The sequence below is a fragment of the Trichosurus vulpecula genome, chromosome 4 (genome assembly GCF_011100635.1).
Source record: "Trichosurus vulpecula isolate mTriVul1 chromosome 4, mTriVul1.pri, whole genome shotgun sequence".
In the NCBI taxonomy this organism is placed as follows: domain Eukaryota; kingdom Metazoa; phylum Chordata; class Mammalia; order Diprotodontia; family Phalangeridae; genus Trichosurus; species Trichosurus vulpecula.
Genome location: NC_050576.1, coordinates 33,548,018 through 33,569,479, shown reverse-complemented (window position 1 = coordinate 33,569,479; position 21,462 = coordinate 33,548,018). Strand labels below are relative to the sequence as shown.

The window sequence follows — 21,462 nt, the reverse complement described above, 5'->3', positions numbered from 1 at the left end:
ACACAGCTAGTACACGTCTGAGGCTGGATTTGAACTCAGAAAGATCAGTCTTCCTGACTTCGGGCCCAGTGGTCGTCCACTGTACCACACCTAACTGCCCAAACTGCCTTCTCCAGGCTAAGAAAGAGCAACTCTACAGTTTGTTATTGTGAAAATTCTGATCTGCATTGAAGTAGGTCATACCTGTCAGGCATGTTCTGGGGGGTAGTCCTTTTGTATAGGGACTACTCAATACTCAGTTTCTCTAATTTGGTAAAATTTCAAAAACTGAAAGCATTTTTCAAAAATTTCACATATGCTATACTATATGTATCATGTATGCTATACTATATGTACCAACATGAGAGTATGTCATACTCTTACCATATATGGTGAGTATATGGGGAGAAACATGGTTCCTTCAGGAAATGCCCATAAAGGACCTCCTTTGGAAGCTCTTTCCAAAATGGGTCATTATTTTCCAATTAGAACAAGGAAAAATCTCAACTAAAAATTCTCTCATATACTTTGGTAAATAAAAATTACCACTGGCAGTCCTATAGCTCCTCCTCCCATATAACAGGAGGCCCAAGGTTTTAATAATAGTGATCTATCACAGTATTCTAAAATATCAGAAGGAAAGTTTCATGCTATGCTGCCTCCACTAAACCATTGAGAAAATATGTCTAGTCTTATGAAACAAGCCAGGCAAAATCCTAGCAAAATCAAAAGCATTCCTCACACTGAACACACAGCTTTCTTGGGCCCACAACCGTATGAGGTGTTGAAGGAGATACAAAGATGAGTACAAGCTAGTTAACGGATCAGACCAGTTTTTAACCTTTCACACATTTCCCTCCTTACACTAGGCAGTACAGCCACATAGATCTGTCCTGTCTACTGGTTGTTGCTCACATATAATGTTCTGTCTTCTACCTTTGTGCTTTTTCAATCACTGTTTTAGTCACTTCCCAACTGAAGGGCATCTACCTTTGTGTCTGGTTCTTAGCTACCACAAAGTGTCACTATATTTTAGAGTGTATGGGACCTTTTTGTCTGTACCTTCTTGGGCTAAATGTCTAGCAGAAGGATTTCTAGGTCAAAGGGTATAGACATTTTAGAAATTTTTTAAGGCTGTTTGCTTGAGTTTATGTGGGAAAACTGGGCTTCTTTATTATCTTTTGCAACATTATAACTTTAAGTCCCCTTTGGCATAATTCCAAATTGCTCCAGATCCTGGTGACCCTCCTGACATTTTCCTTCCTCCTTCTGAGTTTAGTTCCTGGCTCACAGTATCCCTCTTGTCATCATTTCTTGCATTCATATACTAAGGAACCTTGGCATTCATGATAGCCCCTTTAATTCCCTAACTTTCTAGTTCCTCAGCCTCCTCATTTTCCCTGACCTAGTCTTCCACTTTACCTCAGCTATTCAAAGGTAGTAACCTTGCCTTCACCCACAAAATGTTCCACATCCATGTTCAAGAACTCTGAAATTCCCTTTTCTGATCATAACCTTGTATCACTTCCATCTTTCCCTCTGCCTTATGATCCCTAACCTGCTCTGCCCTGCAGTTCTGACTCAAGGTATCACCCCCACACTAACTACAATTCTTTTCTCTTCTTTATCTTGACCCCTTAGTTAGTTCAACTCTATCCTATCCTGTACTTTAGAATCACTGCTTTCCAAACTCAACCCTGGATTATTCTCAATATCCTCCTTTGATCCTAATATTAATCTGCTGCTTAAGGGATCTGGACAAAGTCGTGAAACCGTGCTTACTGGGTCCATAACAAATTTATGTCTCACAATCAGCGTAGCAAGGAAATCCTTCTACTCTTCCCTGATTGACTTTTCTAAGCCTCGTCAAATCTCCTTTCCCCTCTCAGCTGAGCACTTCATACTTCACCGAAAAAAACTGAGGTCACATGCCAAGAGCTCCTTCCACATCACTCAAACATTTCTATCTCCTCCTTGACCCCAATCTCATGTGGGTTTCCTGGGCCCTCTCCTCTTTCTATACCATTTCACTTGGTGATCTCATCAACTCTTATGGATTTAATTATTATTTCTATGTTGATGATTCTCAAATCTACTTTGTCCAGCCCCAATTTCTCTTCCTGCCAAAAACCTATTAGACATCTCAAAGTGGATGTGTCCTGAAGACATCTAAACTCAACATGTCCAAAACTGAACTCATTATGTTTTCTCTCAAACCTGTTCTCTTTTCAAACTTCCCTATTACTGCCTAGAGTACCACCATCCTCCAAATCATCCAGACTTGAAACCTAGATGTCATCCTTAACCTCTTACTTTCTCTCACCCACCATATCCAACCTGTCACCAAAGCCTGTCGACTTTACCTTCTTAATATCTTTCTCGTAGGCTCCCTTCTCTCCTCAAATCATATATGATGATGGATGCATGGTGCAAATGTTGTGATTTTCCTTTTCTTTTCAATGGGGGGTGGAGGGGTGGGAGGTGGGTGGGGTCACTGAAGAATTTTTTTTAAATGCATAGAATAAAAGGAAGTTTAGAAGGAAATGAGCAGAATAGCTTTGAAAGTAACATATTAAATTTATTATATACTTAAAGTTGTACATTAATTTGCTCTATGTATGGAGAAACTAATTTTATTTAATTTTAAATTAAAAATATATATAATTTGTGCATAAATACATTATATCATGTATAAACTGTCAAATAAAAGGAGGTCTCTGAGGCTACTGGGTGGTACAGTGGACAGAGTGCTGGACTTGGAGTCAGGAAGAGCTAAATTCAAATCCCACCTAAGACACTTTATTAGCTGGGTGACCCTGGGAAAAGTCATTTCAGCTCTGTCTGACTCAGTACCTTCACCTATAAGATGAAGATGATAAGTACACCAAACCCACCAGGGTAGTTGTGAGGATAAATTAAGTTAATGGTTGTAAAGTACTTTGCAAACTTTAAAGTGCTACATAAATATAAAAGTAGTAATAGTAGTTGTAGTAGTACTAGTAGTAGTACTATATCCTAGGGATCTGTGCTGGGCCCCAAGCTTCTTAGTATCTTTATTAATACTTGGACAAAGACACAGACAGTATAACTAACCCATGGAATGACAAAATCAGGATCTAAAAAAAGATCAACAGTCTAGCTGTTGTTCAGTCATTTCGGTCTTGTCCAACTCTTTGTGACCCCCTTTGGGTTTTCTTGGCAAAGATATGGGAGTAGTTTGCCATTTCCTTCTCCAGCTCATTTTACAGATGAGGAAACTGAGGCAAACAGGGTTAAGTGACTTGCCCAAGATCTCACAGCTAACAAGCATTTGAGGCCAAATTTGAACTCAGGTCTTCCCAGTTCTAGGACCAGTGCTCTATCCACTGTGCTACCTAGCTGGCTGTAACCCTGGGCTAAACTTAATCAGATGTAATTGAAAAGAAACAAACTAACACAGGTACAAAAAATCACCTTCAAATTATGAGTAGGGGAAGAGTAGCTAGATAGCAGTTCACCTGAAAAAGATCCAAGGGTCTCAGGGGACTGTCAATTCCATATAAGTTAACATTGTGAAACAGCAGTTTACAAAAATCTAGTATTATCTGAGACAGTGTGGAGGGCTAGGGAGGCAATAATTCTGTTGTACTCTGCCCTGGACAGAGCCTACTCCCTACCAACTGTGAAATGCCATGATTCTTCATTTTTCTAGTCTAACCTCAATTTACAGCTGATGAAACTGGGGCTGTAAGTGGTGAAGTGACTTGCCCCAAATTCCCAGAAGAGCTGGGTTATATGTAAGCACGATCTAAAGAAAAGTTGATGAACAATTAGAACAATCCATATGTGCAATGGACTAATTGCCTCAGAAGTCTTTGCACTATCTCTCTCTAAAGGTCAGTCTATTTTGTTCTGATCAAGGTAGGACTAAGATGCCTCTGGGGTCCATTTCAACATTCAGATTCTCTGGATATCCAGAGTATGACCCCTCCCATTTTAACTGGCCAGAAGGAGGAGGTGTTAAGAGCAGGATGCTTGGGCTCCAAGACCATGGCACTACCAAGTATTTACCCTTGTGACTTCACCCTGCCTTAATTTTCTCACCTATAAAAAGAGGGATCCCCCCACCCTGTAAATACTTTTGGGGGGGACATGACTTTCAAAAGTAGATAAGTAAAACAAAGATGTCAAGATCCCTTCTTAGATATAAATCCTATGACTTATCTAGGAGAGAGGTTCCAATCCAGGCATTCTGACAAGACTCTTGCTCTTGTAAAGTTCACTGATTCTTCTTCCCAAAAGATTTACTTTTTCCTCATCTGACAAACATCATGCCAGGCTTCTCCAGAACTCTGAGGCACTAAGAAAGTCACTTAATCTCTCTAGACCCCAGTTTCCTCATCTCTCAAACAGGATAACAAGATTTGACTACCTACAATTCACCAGGGTGTGAGGAAAGAGCACCACTTCAATGTGAGTTTGTATACATTTCCTGAGCAACAGGTATATTCAATTACAAAAAATCACTCATGTAAAGAAAGCCTGAGCAGAAAGTTTTTTCCCCCCCAAACAAGCCTCCTTTTAATAATGAGAAAAGGGAAGCTCAGAGCTTGTACCAGACTCAGAACGAGGATCAAGTATTGCCTCTGACACTTACCAGATGTTTGACCCTGGACAAATCATTTAACATAGTTGAGCCTCAGTTTCCTCATCTGTACTATGGGAGTTATACCTAGAACAACTCCTTTCCTAGAGCTGTAGAGTTCAAATCACAATGTGCATAAAGATCTCTATAAAGTCAGATATTACTATTTGATAATTACAGAAAGAACACTCACTGTGGATATAGATCCTACATGGATTTTACTCTAAGTGTTTCAAAACCACAGACAGTTAACTGGGAGTTAAATAGCAAATGACGGTTTTATAGCTCTTGTTCCACAAGGGAACAGCAAACCCAGCCCTCAAAATAAGAAAAGCATTCAGTAAAGGTAAGTACCTCTTATCAACTATTTTTAGCCTGCTGACCCTGAAGGCCAATAAGTACAAACAAGGAGCAGATTTACCACTATCTGCTCTCCCTCCCCTTCATCCCCTCCTCCATGAAGCGACATTAGAGGTTTTGAAACGATCATTTTCAGTGAGTCAGTCAGTCAATATGCATTTATTTAGCATCCACTATGTGCCAGGGACTATGCTAAGCAGAAGCTACTAAATGAAAATCCTACAGACTTTTCTATTGTACGCTCATTTTCACTTCCATTTTCTTGAACATTTTGACTCAGGGCAAAACCACCTGTTCTCAGCCTTCCATTACAACAGGCACTTAGGAATATTTGGTATTTTTGTATGAGAACATAAAAAGAAGTACAAAAAAAATTTTTTTTTGGGGGGGAATATGACTAGAGATTAACAGGCTGAAAAAGTGCAGGTTTCTGTAACTAAAATAAAAACACAGCTATCTCAGTTTTGTAATTTAAGGATAATCTGAAATTTTGGAAAATTGTAAAGATTTGGAAAACACTATGTATCACCATATTTAGTCAACTTTGCCAGAATCTTAATGATGTCAAATTCGTTTTCCAATTGCTTAAAATTTTTCTACTTTTCAGATTATCCTTGAATAAAACATACAAACCTATCATTTTTACATAGAAAACCTACTCCTAACTTTCTCATTTCTGCGCAGAGCACCACCTTTCTCTCGCATGCTAGGTGTCACCCCTGCCAGCTCACTGTCTCGCGGTCCTCCACCCCACCCCTCTATCCCACGGGTGGTCGAGGCTTGTCCATTCCACCTCTTGGAGGCCTCTCCCACCATGAGCAGCCAAGTCCAACAGGTGTCGGGGTCCTGCAGAGGCGTCCTGCTCTCTCGGCGTGCGGACTCCGGCCTCCGCAATACAGCCTCCCCTGAAGCTGCTCCGAGGCCCCTCCCCACTGCTCCAGGACCGAGCTCGGAGCTCCGTGTTTGATGATGTGCACATACCCGCTGGCCCGCGACTGGACGGCCCTGCCCACGAAGCCTCGCGTCCCCAACCCCGGCCCGGACCCCCTCCCCCACAAGGAATTCATGGCCCACAGGTCGACTTGGGTGCCCATGTCCCCACCCAGGCACACAGCAGGCGCTTAATGAATGTTGGCTGACAGCTGGCCTGGGCCCCAGACCCGAGAGAGTGTAGCTGACAGCGGAGCCGCCCCCCGGCCCGGCCCCTGCGCGTCGGGGTTTCCCCTTCACTGCGCCGGCCGGGGGGCCCCGCCCCTGCTCCCGCTGGACTTTGCCCCCCAGCCTCGGGTCCTTCCCAAGGTCGCCGCCGGCGACACCGCCCCCCCCCCCCCGACCCGGCTCGGGTCCGAGGGGGGAGGGGAAGCTCACACACGCGCTCCCCCTCCCGCCGGCCGCCTCGGGGCTCAGGGGGGGTCCCGCCCCCGCCCGTCTCAGGCCCGCGGGCGGTGTCTCTTCGCCGCCGGGGGTCCCGCCCCGCCTTCCACTAGTTCGCCGGGCGACTCACCGGGCTCCGCGTCGCCCCCGCCGCCGGCCGCCTCAGAACCACAACAAAGCTCTGCCCAAAATGGCGGCCGAGACGCGCGGCCCCGCGGCGGGGGCGCGCTCTGGGGGCGGAGCCAGGAGGCTCCTCCCCCAACCGCCGCGCTCGGCCCAACGTCTCCTCCCGCCCTCCCGTCCCGCCACCCCCGCCGCCCGTTGGTCCCGCCTCAGGCCCCCGAGTTCGGAGCCCCACCTGGCGGCGCGCGACGGCTGGGGCGGCCTGAGTCCTCTGTCCCTCCGGGCCAGGCCCTGCGTCCGTGTCTGTGTCCGTGTCGGCGCAGGGACAGACAGGGCCCGGCGGCTCTTCCTGCACCCGCCTCGCTCCAGCTGACTCCGCCCCCTGCCGCCGCCACCACCGCCTCCTCGCGCTGCGTGAGGGCCGGGGCTCGCGCGCTCATGCGCCGGGCGAGGGCTGGGGGAGGGGAGGGGAGAACTAGAGGGCTTATCGGCACCGACTCTGCGCATGCGGTTGCACCATGCACATGCGCTCTCCGCAGACTGTCTTCCGCCTCCAGTCCCAGCTGCCGCGGCGTTCGCTAAACGCTGCCGCGCTGCCTTTCGGGACTTGTAGTTCGGGGATCGCGCGTGCGCAAAGACTAATCGGAAAATGGGGAAGGCCCTTCGTTGACGCTGGCCTGGGGATTGGGTGGGTCCAGGTCTACCAGACTCTGTTAGAATGTAAGCTCCTTGAGAACAGAGTCGTGATCCTGAGTCCCGGGATGCTGAGCCGGGTTACGAGCTCGTTGAGTCTTTTCCGGATTACCCAGACTCCGCCCCTCCCATTCAAGTTACGCCCTCAGGGAAAAGCATCCAGAGGAACCCTGGAGCCCTAAGTTCCCGGAAGCGGCCCTGGGAACCATGAGGCACGGGCCGAGTTCGCACCCGTACTGTTTTCTCCAAAGCTCCGGAACCGGAAGCGGCTCGCCCCGCTTACTGGCACCCGCCGCCACCATGCTCTGCCTCCTTCGTGCCTGCTGTCGGGCTCCTTCCCAGGTAAAGGGACCACCGCCGGGGGAGAGCCGAGCCTGGCCCTGGAGATTTGGGGAAAAGCCTCCTTCCCATGCGGAGGTGGGGGACCCCGGGTGCGGAATTATGCACACAAGGCCAAGTCCCGCTGGTTGGGCTGAAATGCTCTGACATTCTAGGTTATCGGGGCTGGCGGTGGGAAAGGAATGCCGGCCCGCGGGTACGAACTACGCAGGTCCCCAGCCCCCTCCACCCTAGTAATAATAATAGTTAATAATTAGCATTTACATAACCCTTAAGGTTTGTTTGCTAAGCGGTGTGCAGCTACAGCTACCCTGGTAGTGCTTTAGTTGTGTCCATTTTACAAGTGAAGAAACTGAGGCAAACAGGTTAAGTGGCTTTTTCAGGGTCACACAGCCAGGAAGTGTCTAAGACGGGATTTGAACTCAGCTCTTCCTGACTTCAGGCCCAGGGTTCTGAGCCTGGTAAGGAGCTTCGGGGTCTCAGGTACCTGTTGCTGAAGTACCTGACCCCCGTGGCAGGGAGTGTCAGGGCCGATCCCCCGAGGGTCATCACCTAGGCCTCCTGCCAGCACTCACAGAAGGGTCCCAGTAGAAGAGGGTCGATGGCATCCCTTAATGGGGCTCGTAGGCTATGACTTTTGTTTGGCTAATTCTCCTTAATTCTCTTGCAGATCATTAAGACTTCTCCATCTGCGGCACTGGTTTCTGGGAGGCAGAAGGCAGGCACCCCTTGTGTCCCCCGTCTCTTTCTGAGACCTTGGCTCACGTCCAGTCTAGGGTCTGAGGATGGGGGTAAAGACTATCACACGTCTTCCTGCTGCTTCAAGAAGAAGGTCCCGGTGGTCTCCACGAGGCCACCACCCACTCTCACATACTTGCCTGACACCCCAAAGCCAGCCCTCTATATTACTTTGACCGGATTGGTCCCCTTTGTTGCCCCACCCCTGATCATGATGATGACCAATACCTATCTACCCTTCTTGGCATTTGCGCAGATGGCCTATGGAGCCAGCTTTCTATCTTTCCTGGGAGGGGTCAGGTGGGGATTTACTCTGCCAGAAGACAGTCCAGCCAAGCCAGATATCAAGAATTTAGCCTGCAGTGGGGCCCCACTGGTGTTTTCCTGGTATGCCTTCCTTATTTCTGAGGGACTCACTGAAGCCATTGTCATGGTGGTCATGGGCTTTGGGATGGCATTACACAATGAAATCTTCCTCCTGCCCCATTATCCTAACTGGTTCAAAGCCTTGAGAATAGTGGTGACTCTCGTGGCATTTTTTTCATTTGTAGCCACTTTGATAATTAAAGATTTTTATCCAGAATCTGGCTCTGAACGTCCTGGTCAGGCTGAGTGAAGCTCACTGTACTGGCCCAGTATGAGCAGGCAGGCTATTAACCTCCTTCCCATGCTCACAGTGGCTTTTTTTTTTCTCTTTGTAATTCCTGCATCTGGTGACTGTCCCTCTATGGAAATCAGGTCCTTTCATTATAGTTGTGGGAGGGTCTGGCCCACAGTACTGTTATATGTGTCTGTAGGCTGGTGCTCACAAGTTTATTTCTGCTATGTATAAGTGAATTGTAAAGAGTTTTAAAAAGATCAAATAAAGACCACAAAGAATCTTTTGGCTAGGGCATTGTGGCTCCTTGGAGATTGATTTCTGTACTCATGGGAGAGAACACCCTGGTTACATGGTAACATCTGGGACCTGTTTCCAAAGGATGCTCTTGGGAACTGCCCTTTGGCATTTATTTTGCTGGTCATTTGAGCTGGGTGCTTAACTTGAACTCTTTCCTTACGGAATTCCTTCCTTCTGCCAGAAGGCAGGAGCATTGAGCTCTGTGTGGAAGGCCACAGATCATCAAAGAGACCATGCTTACCAGTGGGGAAAGCCACAAAACCTTCATACCATTGACCAAGGTTCTCTTAGTGATGGCAAAGGGTCTCGATTTGGTTCTGCAGTACTGGCACTCCTTGTGAGGGGGGGAAAGGGAAGAATTGAGCGTGTATGGAATACTTCACTATGAAATGATGCATCCAGTTTTGTTTTTTTTTTGGTAAAAATACATAAGAAATCTGGTTCCCATCAAACTCCAGAAATAATCGCGGAGGTGTTGCAAGATCTAAGGTCTGTCTGTTTGCTAACAGAAACCTCAGACCAGCAGCCTCATTGAGACACATGAAGGACAGATGAGGCCTCCCTGAGGTGCTATTTTCATCTAATGGCTTTGCTTTGACCCCGTTCCTACAGTGAACCAAAGGAATCTTCAGAGCTCCTAAGCCTTCCCGAAGGAATGATGAAGCAGGTAGCTGGGCAAAGCCTGGCACAAGACAGCTCTGTTGAGTTGGGTAGTTCTTTAAGCAAATGGCACTAAAAGATTTGGGGACAAAAATTTTGACTTGTTAGGATGCTGTACATTTTTCAAAATATATTTTACTTTAACTACAGCTAAGAAAATCTAGTGGCAAGCTGCCCCAAGCACAGTCATACTGTGTCCCAGAATCAGCCACAGAAGCTACATATAGGAAGAAACCTAATACCACACACTCATTTTATTAGTATCTTGCTTTAATAAGAAGGCTCCATTATTCCTTAGGCCTTTGCCTGGAGACGTGCATGTTGGGCCAAACCCTAGTGGACCGCCACCCCCCCCCCCCCATCTCCCATCACATGCTTGTCTGCCTGAGGATTCCATAGCCCTTCCAACTTCACCCTGTAGTAGAAGCCATCCAAAGGCATAGTGCCTACATGGCTGAAGTGTATGAGAAGGAAAAACTAAGGCAAGACTTGACCCCAGTGGGGTCAGATTTTGTAGACAGGCTGGAAGACCAAAACAGGCACTGGGGTTCTCTCTTGATGAAGCCAGCTTGCCAAGCCTTTTCAGGGTAATGACCCTTTCAGGTGACTTTGCCCTGGCCTCTGGATGACTTGGGCTTGTGTTCCATTGATGTATGTGGTGTTCAGTGAGCATTCACAAGTTTGGCCTTCAACAAAGGAAGGCAGAGCTTTTTGGCTACAAAAACAGGTCATTTTCTCAGACCCTCATTTAACCCTTCTAGAAGCATCTCATGCTGAAGGTGCACAAAGGAAGGGCTTAACTTGACTCAGGGTGGAGCTTTGATTTCTAACACTTGCCCAAGAAAAGACAGAACCACTGCATGCAAGCAAAATCTTTCCAGTGTTTATTAGAAGCGGAGAACAGCTGGCATTTGCAATGCGCTTTACAGAGATTATTTCACTGGATCCTCACAACCACTCTGATAAGGCAGATGCCAAGACAGTCACGTTCTCCAGGGGAGGAGGAAAGTGACTTACAGGGGGTTTCTACACCAAAAGCGCCTTTGCAAAGGTTTACTAATTAAGCTTTTTGGACCTAAGATGCAGCCAGGGTTCAGAATGCCACAGTAAGGAAATGAAAACTCTGCACAACTGCTCTGTCAATAAACAACTTGGGGATTCAGGGTGTACCAGGCTCTTGAGAATTGGGGAGCTGAAGCTGGCACAGGCAAGCAAGGTGCAGAGAAGCAGTCCCAGGCTGAACCTTCCACCCATGATCTCACCCTTTGCCAAAAGCCTGCAGATAACAACGGGGGTGAGCCTGCAAAGGGCTGGGGGCAGCCCTTGTGAGGCAGCACTTTTAAGGAAGCTTCACCGGCAGGCAGGCAGGCAGGCAAGCAGATAACAGCTGGAGGAGGAGCAGGCATGATCCGTGGGAGACCCCCCAACTCAGATAAGTGAGGGCTGGGGCCACTGCCTGTGGCCCCCGTTTCAGAAGGCTGACTGGAGATTTCAGAACTTGCCCAGTCAGTAGGGGGACCAAGCAAAAACCAGCAAACCAAGGTTTGCCATGAGTTTCTGACAGGATCGTTTCCATTTCACACCAGCCTCTCCCAGTAAATATGCTGCTGATGGAGGGTCTGGTGCCAATGAAAGACACCACCTGGCACTAAGGGCTGGGCAGTTGTTCCCCTTGCTTTTTGGGGCAGGTAGCATGGGCAGTGGTATTGTTTTCATTGTGGGTGAACAAAACTCTGTGTGAAGGAGTACTTAGACCTCACAGGAAAAGCCCCTGACAGGATCAAGGGCACAAAAAGGGCAGTGTGGGTCCTTGAACAGGACAGGTCTGGGAATGGGAACCAGATGGCTTGCTGTCAGGGTGGGTCTGCCAAGCCTGTCCCACACCATTCTCAAGAGGACAGCATCAGCCAGCTTTGCAGCCCTTTCTGCACTTGGGAGCATCCACCATTCTGACCTCAGGGCCTCCCTCTCCTCTATTTCTGTCCCAAGCCCCAGAGTCCTCTTCCTCGAGCCCAGGTTTTCTGATACCTGTCACAGCACAGCCACGCCCCCTTCACACCGACTAGTGATCATGTTACCTATTTCGGTCCATGTGTCAGAGTGAGGGTTGTACACTTCGACTGAGTCCAAGGTGACGGGGGCCAAGAAATCGTGGCTGGAAGACCGGCCTCCAGAGACGTACAGCAGCCCATTTATCGCCACTACGCACACGCCAGCTCGGGGCACTTTCATAGGTGCAACTTCAACCCACCTCTCCTGGTCAGGATAGAAAAGCAAGGGAAATGGCCTCATGATTAGTAGTGGAACAAAACAAGAGGCTGGGGGTGGGGATGGGGGAGTGGCTGAGTTAGAACGAAGTTGTGGGATGTGGCAACGAACAGAGAGAAGGCACCCCAAAACATATTCAGAGGCCTGACTTCTGAGATGAGAAAAAGAGCTTAATGGGGCGATGGAAAGCACTGCCTGAGGACATCATCCCAGTGGGCTGCTGGGACATAGGCAAACGCTGGGAGGGCTCAGGAAGGGTCAGGAAACCAAGTTAGGAAAACATCCCTCTACCCCAGGACTGCAAGGGGTGCAGCCAGCTGCTGCTCAGGGCCGAGTCAGAAGTCAGTAAAATTCTGGAGAGCTGAGAATCCACAGCCCCAGCCCCAGATACCCCTGAAAAGGAAGGCAACACAGGTTTGCTCACCAGACTAAAACCAACAGGCCTGGCACACCCTGAACATGTACTTCTTTACATCAGAAATTTACTGGATGCACAGGCAGAGGAGAGAAAAATTCAGACAAGGTGAGCATCATTTCGTGGGTGGGGAGTGATTTTTAGGCTTGAGGTTGGAAAGGTCACAGGCCTTTGAAGATGACACATACAAGGTCCTCAAGGCATGTCCTTTTTAGGGAAAGCCATGCTGTTACCACTGTCAGGGGACAACACACCCTAACTGGCCCAAGGAACTGTACATCATCCTCAAAGGTCAACTTTCCATGTAAAAAAATGATGAGAAACATCAGTAGAGTTCACTCCCTTTAGGAGACAACCTAACCATTCTGTGGCCAAATAGAAAGATACTGAGAAATGGGTGGGGAATCTGGAATGTTTCCAGTCACTACTGCCCTAGCAATGGAGAGCAAGTATTGAGTCCTGGATAAAGCATTCCTAGGGGACCCAGGAAGACTTCCAGTGACTGCGGATCCCACAGATCCAAACCTAAGACTTCTGAGAGGGCAGAGGCTGAGACCCAGGCCAACACCATGCCTGATGCCTGGCTTGGAGCAGCCCAGGGTGCTCCTGGAGTGATCATGGGACCCATAGTGGGAGGGAGAGCTCTAATTACCATAACTGAGAGTGCCATGGACTAAATAAATCACAGGGGTGCACCCTCTGTGGCCACTGGGAAAGGCCTCTCCTTCCTGAGCCCAGATGGTATGTTCTGGGACCAGGCTCCACTAGAAGACGGGAGAGGTATTCACCATCACTGCACGGTCAGTTTCTAAACACCCCAGATCTATGTTCCTTCCTTCCTGCTTCCTGTGAAATGAATGACCTTAGACAGCGCAGTCTTCAAATGGGGGCTATGTCACTTAGCCCCCTCACAAACCCATGAAGCAGAGCCATACCCCAAAGTGTCCTACCGTACCTCCTCAAAAGAGTATTTTTCTACCGAGTGCAGCGTATCCTGGGTCTCATTCCACCCTCCGATCGAATAGATGCAGTCATTGAGGGCGGCCACCCCCAGATAGGCTCTCCTGGTTCCCATGGGAGGAAGCGTGGACCAACACTTGGAAATTGGGTTGTATGCTTCAACAGAGCTGAGCTCCACACCCTCATTGCTGATGCCACCGACCACATAGATTAAACCTGGAGACACAGAAGATGCCAGCTCCAACAGAGGCACAAATAAGGGCTTAACATCATCAGAGCCATTAACCAACAAGGGTGGCCTTACAGGGCCCCTCTCTGAGGGGGGACCCAGGGGCAGGAGGGTGTGGCTCCTCCAGATGGCTCCTCCTGGCACACCCATGCCACAGAGTCCTGGTCTCGAGGCCTACAGAAGAAACAAACCATAAAGGCTTCTTTCTTTTCTTTTGATAAGCCTCATGGCTGCCTCCTGTCTTTACATTCAGAGACGTCCCTCTCTGCCCCTCCACACCAAATCATACCCAAGACAAGAGTAAAACAACGAAGCAGAACTGTGGGATACGGGATGCAGTGCTCCACATTCTACCACCAAGGCCCCCACTTTTCTGCCTTTGGGGATCAGGTCCTAGGTTACGTTTCCTCATCTCTTCTCTGAGACTACCACTGGTTTTGTAAGGACCCAGAGTCCCCTCTTGACAGTGGGGTCCTCTAAATTCTGCACAGTTCTCATTTCATACTCCACAGTCACACTCTATCACATTCATACACTGTGCCAGCTGACAGGGGCCCTGTGCTGCCACAGAAAGGGCTGCTATGAAGACATGGGGATAGAAGGAGCCTTTGACCTCCTGGCAGCGGGTGAGGAAGGTTCCTTTCCAGGCTCACTTGCTGCCCACTCCCAAGTACCAGGGCACACAGGACAGCAGTCACGAGAAAAAGCATGCCTGCTGTCAGGCCATACGTGTGTGCTACCAGATAGGTCTCCTCTGCCAGCTTAGGAAGGAAGATTTATTAAGTGCCTACTGTTTACCAGCACTGTGCTAAATAAAAATATTATCCCATTTGATCCTCACAATGGCTCAGGGAGGAAGGTGCTGTTATTATCACCCCGTTTTACAGATGAGGAAACTGAGGCAGACACGAAGTGCCTTTCCCAGGCCCAGCACTCTGGGCACTGTGGCGCCCCCTTGTGGCCTCTGCTGGAGCCATCCTTTCTTTCCCTCTTGATGCTCCAACAAGTCCTTACCTTGGATCTCACAGCAGCCAAAGTAGTAGCGCGGCACATCCATGCTGCCAACGACTTCCCAGCTATTTTCCTCAGGATCAAATCGTTCGATGGAGTTTCCTATCTCGGCTCCAACCCATCCACCTGCAACAGAGAGCAAAGGCTGGCACCTTGGAAGAAACCAGGCAGGAGCCCCACACCAGCCCATCCTGGAGGAGGGAGCACCCAGCCCAGAGGAATGGTAGAGGTACCCCTCCAGAAGCCTGGTTCAGTCCTGGCTTTGCCTATACTAGCTGGGTGCTTCTGAGCCCTCTTCTCTCTGGACGGCAGGCCCCCCCCCCCGACCCCCCGAAAACACAAGGAATGGAGGTAATGGAGACTTAATGGGTCTTATTAAGGTTTTGAACCGAGTTAATAAGAAATAATTAAAATTTATGTGGGCAAAATAGGCTTTCAAGATAACTGCCTTTCATAACAGGCCTCTGGAGCTGCTGGCCTTGCGGGCACTGACCATTCTGGCTCTCAAAGGTGGTCTTTATGAATGATTATTTAAATTGCACAGAATTTGAAACAACTGTGATTAACTCAATTTTCAATCTCAATAAAACCAATTAAACACATTCTCCCACTAATCCCCAGATACTGCCTGGAGAGCTTTAACACTGCAGGGAAGAGCTCTGGACCCCAGGCCCAAGCTTCCCCATGCAGTTCTCTCTCCTAGAAATTCCTCAAACAAGAACCAGCCTTTCATTCCACAGTAACAGATAAGGCTCAGGAGGCCAGTGCCCCTGGACCCCCTGCACAATGCAGTCCAGACTCCCATGTAAAGATGGACATGTTATCTTCAGGGAGCTCCTCTCCAATAGGGCTGACAGCCATGCTTAGCATGTCAGATGAGAGAGGGGAAGGAGACCATTAAAAGAAAGACTTTCCCTTCAAAGAATGCCATTTAGTGAGTTCTAATCAAGTCAAAATTCATCAATTCAGGCTCAATTCGGGGCCTGATAGGTTTGTCATTCATCACTATGTTTTCACAGAGTACTCTTAGCTATAGGAAGGGGGAGGGGGGGATATTTAAATTAGGCAAGAGAATTGACTGTTCACACGACAGTAGTGTGTTATTTGTGTGTGGGTGCTACTAAATACAAATGTAATTCATGATTAGAGCAGGCAGCCACCTAGAGGGCTTCTAACCTCACCTTCCTCAGGTGAAGGAATAGTGTGAGTTCTTTTGGTACAAAGCACCATGTTTTCTTTATTTGCATAGAGAGTGGTTTAGCAGTTAAGAGAGTTAATTGGAAGAAGCAAAAACATGGACTTGATTCAGTCCTGTGCACTGCTCCAACATACACCCGCTGGGCTGCAACCACAGGGCATCCTGTCCTCCCCCTGCTCCCTGACTGACCTGCATCCTCAGAAATCTAGAGATCAAAGAATTCCCCCTCTGAAGGGCCTCTCCCAAGAGACTAGGGAAAGGGGACTCCATTTCAAGATGGCCATACATAGTTACCCAAAGCATAGATAGCCCCATAACACACGCACACCCCCAGGCCACAACGGGGCTGGTTCATGGAAGCCACAGTTGTCCACTGTTTTGTAACAGGGTCATAGCGCTCCGTGCAGTCAAAGATCATCGAATCCTTTTCCCCTTTAGGAAAAAAAGAACAAGCCATGAGAAAACAGGCTGTGCTTTGACTCCCACTGCCCTTAGTGGCTTCCCTCTTCCCTCCTGAGTTCTGCCTGTTCTGGCCAGGGCCAAGCACGAACCCCAAGCCCCATCCTATGAACCACCGGCAGAATTTGGAAAGATCATCTAATTTTGATGAAGAAAACACCACAAAGCCATGAACACTTCTCTGGTTCTTCCCTTGGGCATCCCCAGGCTAGGAAACTAAATCCTCTGTACTTTGACAGAAACCTGGCAAGCCACATAAATGAATCCATCAAGTATTTCTGGCTGTGCGTCAGGCCTATGCCAGGCACAGAGGAGGGCACAGCAGAAGCGTAACACACAGGTCTCTGCCTTCAAGAAGCAATACCCTGGTGGAGGAAACAAGATTTCCTGGCATTCCTCTCGATCCAATCCACCTGCTGCCACGTTAGGTACCTAGGGGCCAGAACACAATGACAGTACCAAACAGACTCCCTGCCCTAAGGACCTTCCAGTCTACAATCTAAGAGAGGTAAGCATGGCACGGTCACTTGAGGAAGGATCAAGGGCACAAGCTAACAACCTGGGCAAGCAGGGCAGGTCTTCAGAGGAAAGGGCCAACATGGGAAGTGGAGAGATGCTAAATGCTTTTTTCCAAGATGGCAGCTTCCTTTGGTGTGCTATCTGGGCTGCAGGAGGACCATACCCCAGGCTGTGCTATGGCAGTCCTTTCTGCCAGGCCTATTCACTCAGGAAAAATAAATGAGGCCACAGACACGGCAGGCAGGGCAGTCCACAGAGGCTGATGACTACAGGCCCTGGTGGGGAGTTAGGTGAGTCCTATCTGTCCTGGGAAGAATGCCCAAGGAAAAGAGATCTCACTTTTGTCTCACTCCTCCGACCTCATGGAGGGACTCCTCCTGGTGCTTTCCATCACCACTGACGTTGCTGGGCCTTTGCTGTCAGATCTGTGCCCTCTGCCCCCTAGTTACATGCTGCCACTGTGGTAAAGTTCAGAAACACTGCTAAAAATCAAGGTGAGCCAAAGAAAAGGGCTCCTCCCCCAAAAGAGGCAGAAGACAGTGAGGATGAGGAATGTCAGAAGGGCAAGAAGGCTGTGGCTACACCAGCAAAGAAGGTACCAGCAGTCAAAAAAGCATGAGTCCTGGAAGGCCACCATGGGCTTGCCAAGAAAGTGGCTACCCCAGCCAGAGAAGTCATCCCACCAGGCAAGAAGGGAGCCAGCCCAGTGAAGGCAGCAGTGCCCCCAACCAAAGGGGCAAGAAAGGTAAGGAGAACAGTGAAGATGATGAGGAGGAAAGAAACGGGAGCAGCTCCAGGCAAAGAAGAGCCTGAGGACAACTGAAGAAGCAGCCAGGGTGACCACACCTGACAAAGGAAGACTGCTTCTGGGAAAGCTGGGAAAAGCAAGGAACCCCAGGAGGAGGAGGAGGCACCATCGAAGCAGCACCAGGAAAGAGTGAAAATGGCAAAGAAAGCCACCAAAGCCAAGGAACAGAAACGGAAGCTGAGGCATCTACAAATTTCAGCCCCTTTGCTGGTAACCTGAACTCCAACAAAACCACTGCTGAGCTAAAAACTGACTTCACAGACTTCTCTGCAAAAGAGAACCTTACCGCTGTGGATGTCTGCGCTGGCACGTAGGCTATGGAGAATTCAAATCTGCTAAAGACACAGAAAAAGCTTTGGAACTCAGTGGCTCCAAAGTGCCCGGCTCTGAAATGAAGCTGGAAAAAGCAAAAGAGAAAGAGAAAGATCTAGATGCAAGGATACTCTCTGTCAAGAACCTGCTGTGTAAAGTAACTTGTCACTGAGGTCAGACCAGCCTGCAATAAGGACAGGATGCCCGAAGGAACTGCCCACGTTGAACGCAGGACAAAAGCAAATGTGGACAAGGCCTTGGAAGCGAACCAGGGAACTGAGGTGGGCACTGTTGGGTGCTCACTCTGTACAATGGAGGGCTGAAAAGCCAAGCACAAGGGAGTGGGAAGGATAATTCCTAGAGTGAGAAGAGCAGGCCGACAGACCCAGAACCTGGTGCCAAAGAACCTCACCTCCAGTGCCACGGAGGAGAGTCTGCAGGAAGATCTGAGGGGGTGACATCCATCAGCCTTGTTCTAGAGTACCAGAACCACCAAGGCTGACCCAAGAGTCCTCAGTCATTGAATTTGCCTCTGCAGAAGAGGCAAAAGAAACTTGAATTCTTACAACAATATAGAGAAGGGAGGCGGAGCTGTTTGTCAAAGGTCTATCTGAAGACATGAACCCGGCTCTAGGGGTGCCAGGAGAATCACTGACAGGCAGACAGGGTTATCTAAAGCAGGGCTGTCCAAAAGGGTGACCCATCTACAACCACAGAAATTTAAATGAATGCATGCTGAGCTACTGCAGAGCTCTTACTAAAATGGCAAATTAAAATATAATGTCTATTGTTTCAATAAAAACCTAAGGTTGGACAGCCCTGATCTAAAGGGTTCAGTTTTGGGGACTTCAACTCAGAGGGTTCCAGAGCTGTGAAAGAAGCTATGGAGGACGGAGAGACTGATGGCTAGACTGGACCAAGGCCAGTAGCCTTGGAGGCCCAGGAAACGTTGGAGGTCAGGGTGGTTTCCAAGAAGGCTGAGGAGGAGCCAACAAGCTACAAGGAAAGAAGATGAAGTCTGAATCCTCTAATCGCTGACGGCCTTCCGAGGACGTTCCAAGATGAAGAGGCAGTCCAGGTGTAGGAGGGAGCCAAGGCCTGTGGAAAGGAGGCCAGCTCTGAAGTCTGAGGAGCTGGGTTCTAATTCTGCCTTGGATGCTATCTGCTTGTATAGTCTCAGGCAGGTCCTCTCAGCCTCCCTGGGCCTCAACTTCCAACTCTGTAAAATGAGGGACATGACCGGATGTCCTCCATGCCATGATTCTAGGTGACTACAGAGCCCACGTCTGAATGCCTGAGCCCTTGCCCTACCTAGGACCCTGGGGTCCTGAAAGCTCTGCCATTGGAGCCCTGCCTAGGTGAAAGGGTCTGCCTGCAACTGCATCACCAGACACTCGGTTCTGGACCCACCAATGCAGACACTGTTGCCTGCTAAAGAAGGCGGGAAGACAGGCAGGGCCCAAATAGCAACTGGCTATTTCAGTTGGCTAGGAGTACTTCAGACTGCAATGTCAAAAAGGAAGAGTTAGGGAGGGGACACTGGAGGACCAGTGTGCCACCCAGATGCTCAGCCAGCCTCAGCCGGCAGCTGAGACCAACACTCCCAGGGTCTGCGCCCTCATGAATGGTCACCGTCTACTAGATTCAGTGCCTGCCCCTTGCTGAGCTTCCTCCTGCAACTCATTTTGAAGGCCCTAAATTCTGGGCAAAGTTCCATTCCAAGGAGACCAAGCCTACTACACTGGTACATGTGTGTGCTGTAAAACACAAAGCATCAATTAAAATGTATTTAAACAATACAAATACAGAAAAATAAGAAGTCATTAGGGTCACTTGTAAAAAATATCTCCATGTGCTATCTAGGCCTTGTTCTCTGCCCTCATCCCACCCACACACCATCTTTACCTCCAATGGCATAGATCATCCCTCCCACTACTGCTACTCCCAGGCCGCTACGGGCCTGGTGGAGGGAAGACACTGTGGTCCAGTACTGGCTGAAGGTGTCGAAACGCTCCACGCAGCTGAGGGCTCTGCTGTCGCTCCATCGGCCTCCCTGAAGCCGGGTGTATCCGCCTGGGGAAATGAGAGAGCACATACACCAGGTTAGCCAAGCCTCCCTCAGAGAAGCATCCGAGGCCCAGAGAACAAGACAAGGCACACCTCTGTACCCCCTGTAGCCTGGTGAAAACAGAAGTCAGGCAGTGTGAACTGCTGAAAAATTCTGACCCTTTCTTTAGCTGATTATGGCAGCAGCCGAGGCAGCCGGGCCAGACTGGGCCCTGCTTGGATACGGTTCAGCAATGTTTAGCCTAGTCTCTCCCATGTCTCCACAAAAGTCTTCTGGCTTTAAGAGAAGTGTTTTTCCAGGTGGCTCTTTGTTCTTAGCTAAGCTGGGATCAATAAGCCCCAGATTCCAATTACAAAATGAGGGATTTCCCACTCTCTCCTGGTGATGACTCAGGCTGGAAACTAGACACAGGATAGCGAGCCTGTCTGTCGAAAGTGGGAGACGGTCCAAACTCTCCACTCTAAGGATGACAAAGGCTGTGGCCTTTGTCTGAAGGACACAAAGAGATGCTCACCTACGGCGTACAGGTACTTCCTGGCTTTCTTGCGAGGCCGCACCTTGGAGGTCTGCAGAAAACTGCAGAACCTGTTATCCTTGGGGGGCTTGCCCATCTCACAGTACTCTTTCAACAGGGTCTGCAGGGCCACTCGGAGGCTGAAGTCAGGAACTCCTTGGGGAAAAGACAAGAGAAAACATCTCAGCACTGGCCAGTCAGTCAGCCAACAAACATTTATTAAGTACCTACTGTATGCCAAGTCCTGGGGATACAAAGAAGGGCAAAACAAGGAGCTTAGTCTGATGGAGGAGACAACACGCAACAAATCATACAAGCAAGCTACTGACTGGAAAGAATGGAGATGATGGAGGGAAGGCCCTAATTAGCATGAAGACGTCTCGGGGAGGAGGTGGGATTTTAGCTGGGGCATGAAGGAAGCCAGGGAGGCCACAAGGCAGAAATGAAGAGCAAAAGAAGTCCATGCAGGAGTGGCATGATTCTGATGAAAATGTAATTGCATAATTCTCCTCTCCCTCTTCTCAAGAGTTTAAATATGCACAATAAAACCAGGAAGTCTACTGGGGAGAAGCAAGGAAGCAAGACTCTTTCCCTGAAGGCCCTGGTCAGTGTGAGAAAAGATGTCGGAGCAAGATGCTGACCCCAAGCATCACAAGTCAAAGTGGATGAGAGAAGGCCAACCACTCAGCCCTGTCACCACCACCTGCCCCAATGCTGGTCTTCCTCCAAGCTCCACCCGTGTACCACCTCCTCTCCTCTCTCTTCACTTCTTACCTCCCCTCTTCCTCCTCCCTCTCCTCCAGTCTTCCTCCTCCTATCTCCTCCTCCCTCCTTCTTCCTCCTCCACTCTCCCTCTTCCTCCTCCCATCTTCTTCCTCCTGTCTCCCCCCTTTCCCCTCCTTCCTTCTCTTCC

General features: G+C 49.1%; 3 protein-coding genes across 9 annotated transcripts in view; 1 reads left to right on the top strand and 2 right to left on the bottom strand.

The window, feature by feature from the left end:
* The window catches only part of GPBP1L1 (GC-rich promoter binding protein 1 like 1), an 81,467-nt gene extending 74,452 nt beyond the window's left edge, over positions 1-7,015 (bottom strand). Inside the window, exon 1 of one of the 6 annotated variants that reach the window (XM_036755031.1) lies at positions 6,696-7,015. The gene's annotated coding sequence lies outside the window, so the exon portion shown is untranslated. Of the gene's footprint in view, positions 1-6,467; positions 6,562-6,695 lie in introns of those variants that run through there. The other 5 variants (XM_036755036.1, XM_036755035.1, XM_036755033.1 and 2 more) reach the window with 5 other exon arrangements.
* Positions 7,016-7,085: 70 nt separating this feature from the next.
* TMEM69 (transmembrane protein 69) lies at positions 7,086-9,123 on the top strand. Its single transcript, XM_036756609.1, has 2 exons — positions 7,086-7,495; positions 8,163-9,123. The coding sequence occupies exons 1-2, from the start codon at positions 7,361-7,363 to the stop codon at positions 8,844-8,846; spliced, it is 819 nt and encodes a 272-aa protein (XP_036612504.1). The 5' UTR covers positions 7,086-7,360; the 3' UTR covers positions 8,847-9,123.
* A 1,526-nt stretch (positions 9,124-10,649) lies between these two features.
* LOC118848206 (intracisternal A particle-promoted polypeptide) overlaps positions 10,650-21,462 on the bottom strand; it is a 32,854-nt gene continuing 22,041 nt past the window's right edge. For both annotated transcript variants that reach the window (XM_036757019.1, XM_036757020.1), the window contains exons 4-9: positions 20,550-20,705; positions 19,873-20,040; positions 16,164-16,301; positions 14,675-14,797; positions 13,427-13,647; positions 10,650-12,044 (exon numbers count right to left, since the gene is read on the bottom strand). In XM_036757019.1, the coding sequence (XP_036612914.1) occupies positions 11,820-12,044; positions 13,427-13,647; positions 14,675-14,797; positions 16,164-16,301; positions 19,873-20,040; positions 20,550-20,705 (1,031 nt within the window). In that variant the 3' untranslated portion in view covers positions 10,650-11,819. The remainder of the gene's footprint in view (positions 12,045-13,426; positions 13,648-14,674; positions 14,798-16,163; positions 16,302-19,872; positions 20,041-20,549; positions 20,706-21,462) is intronic.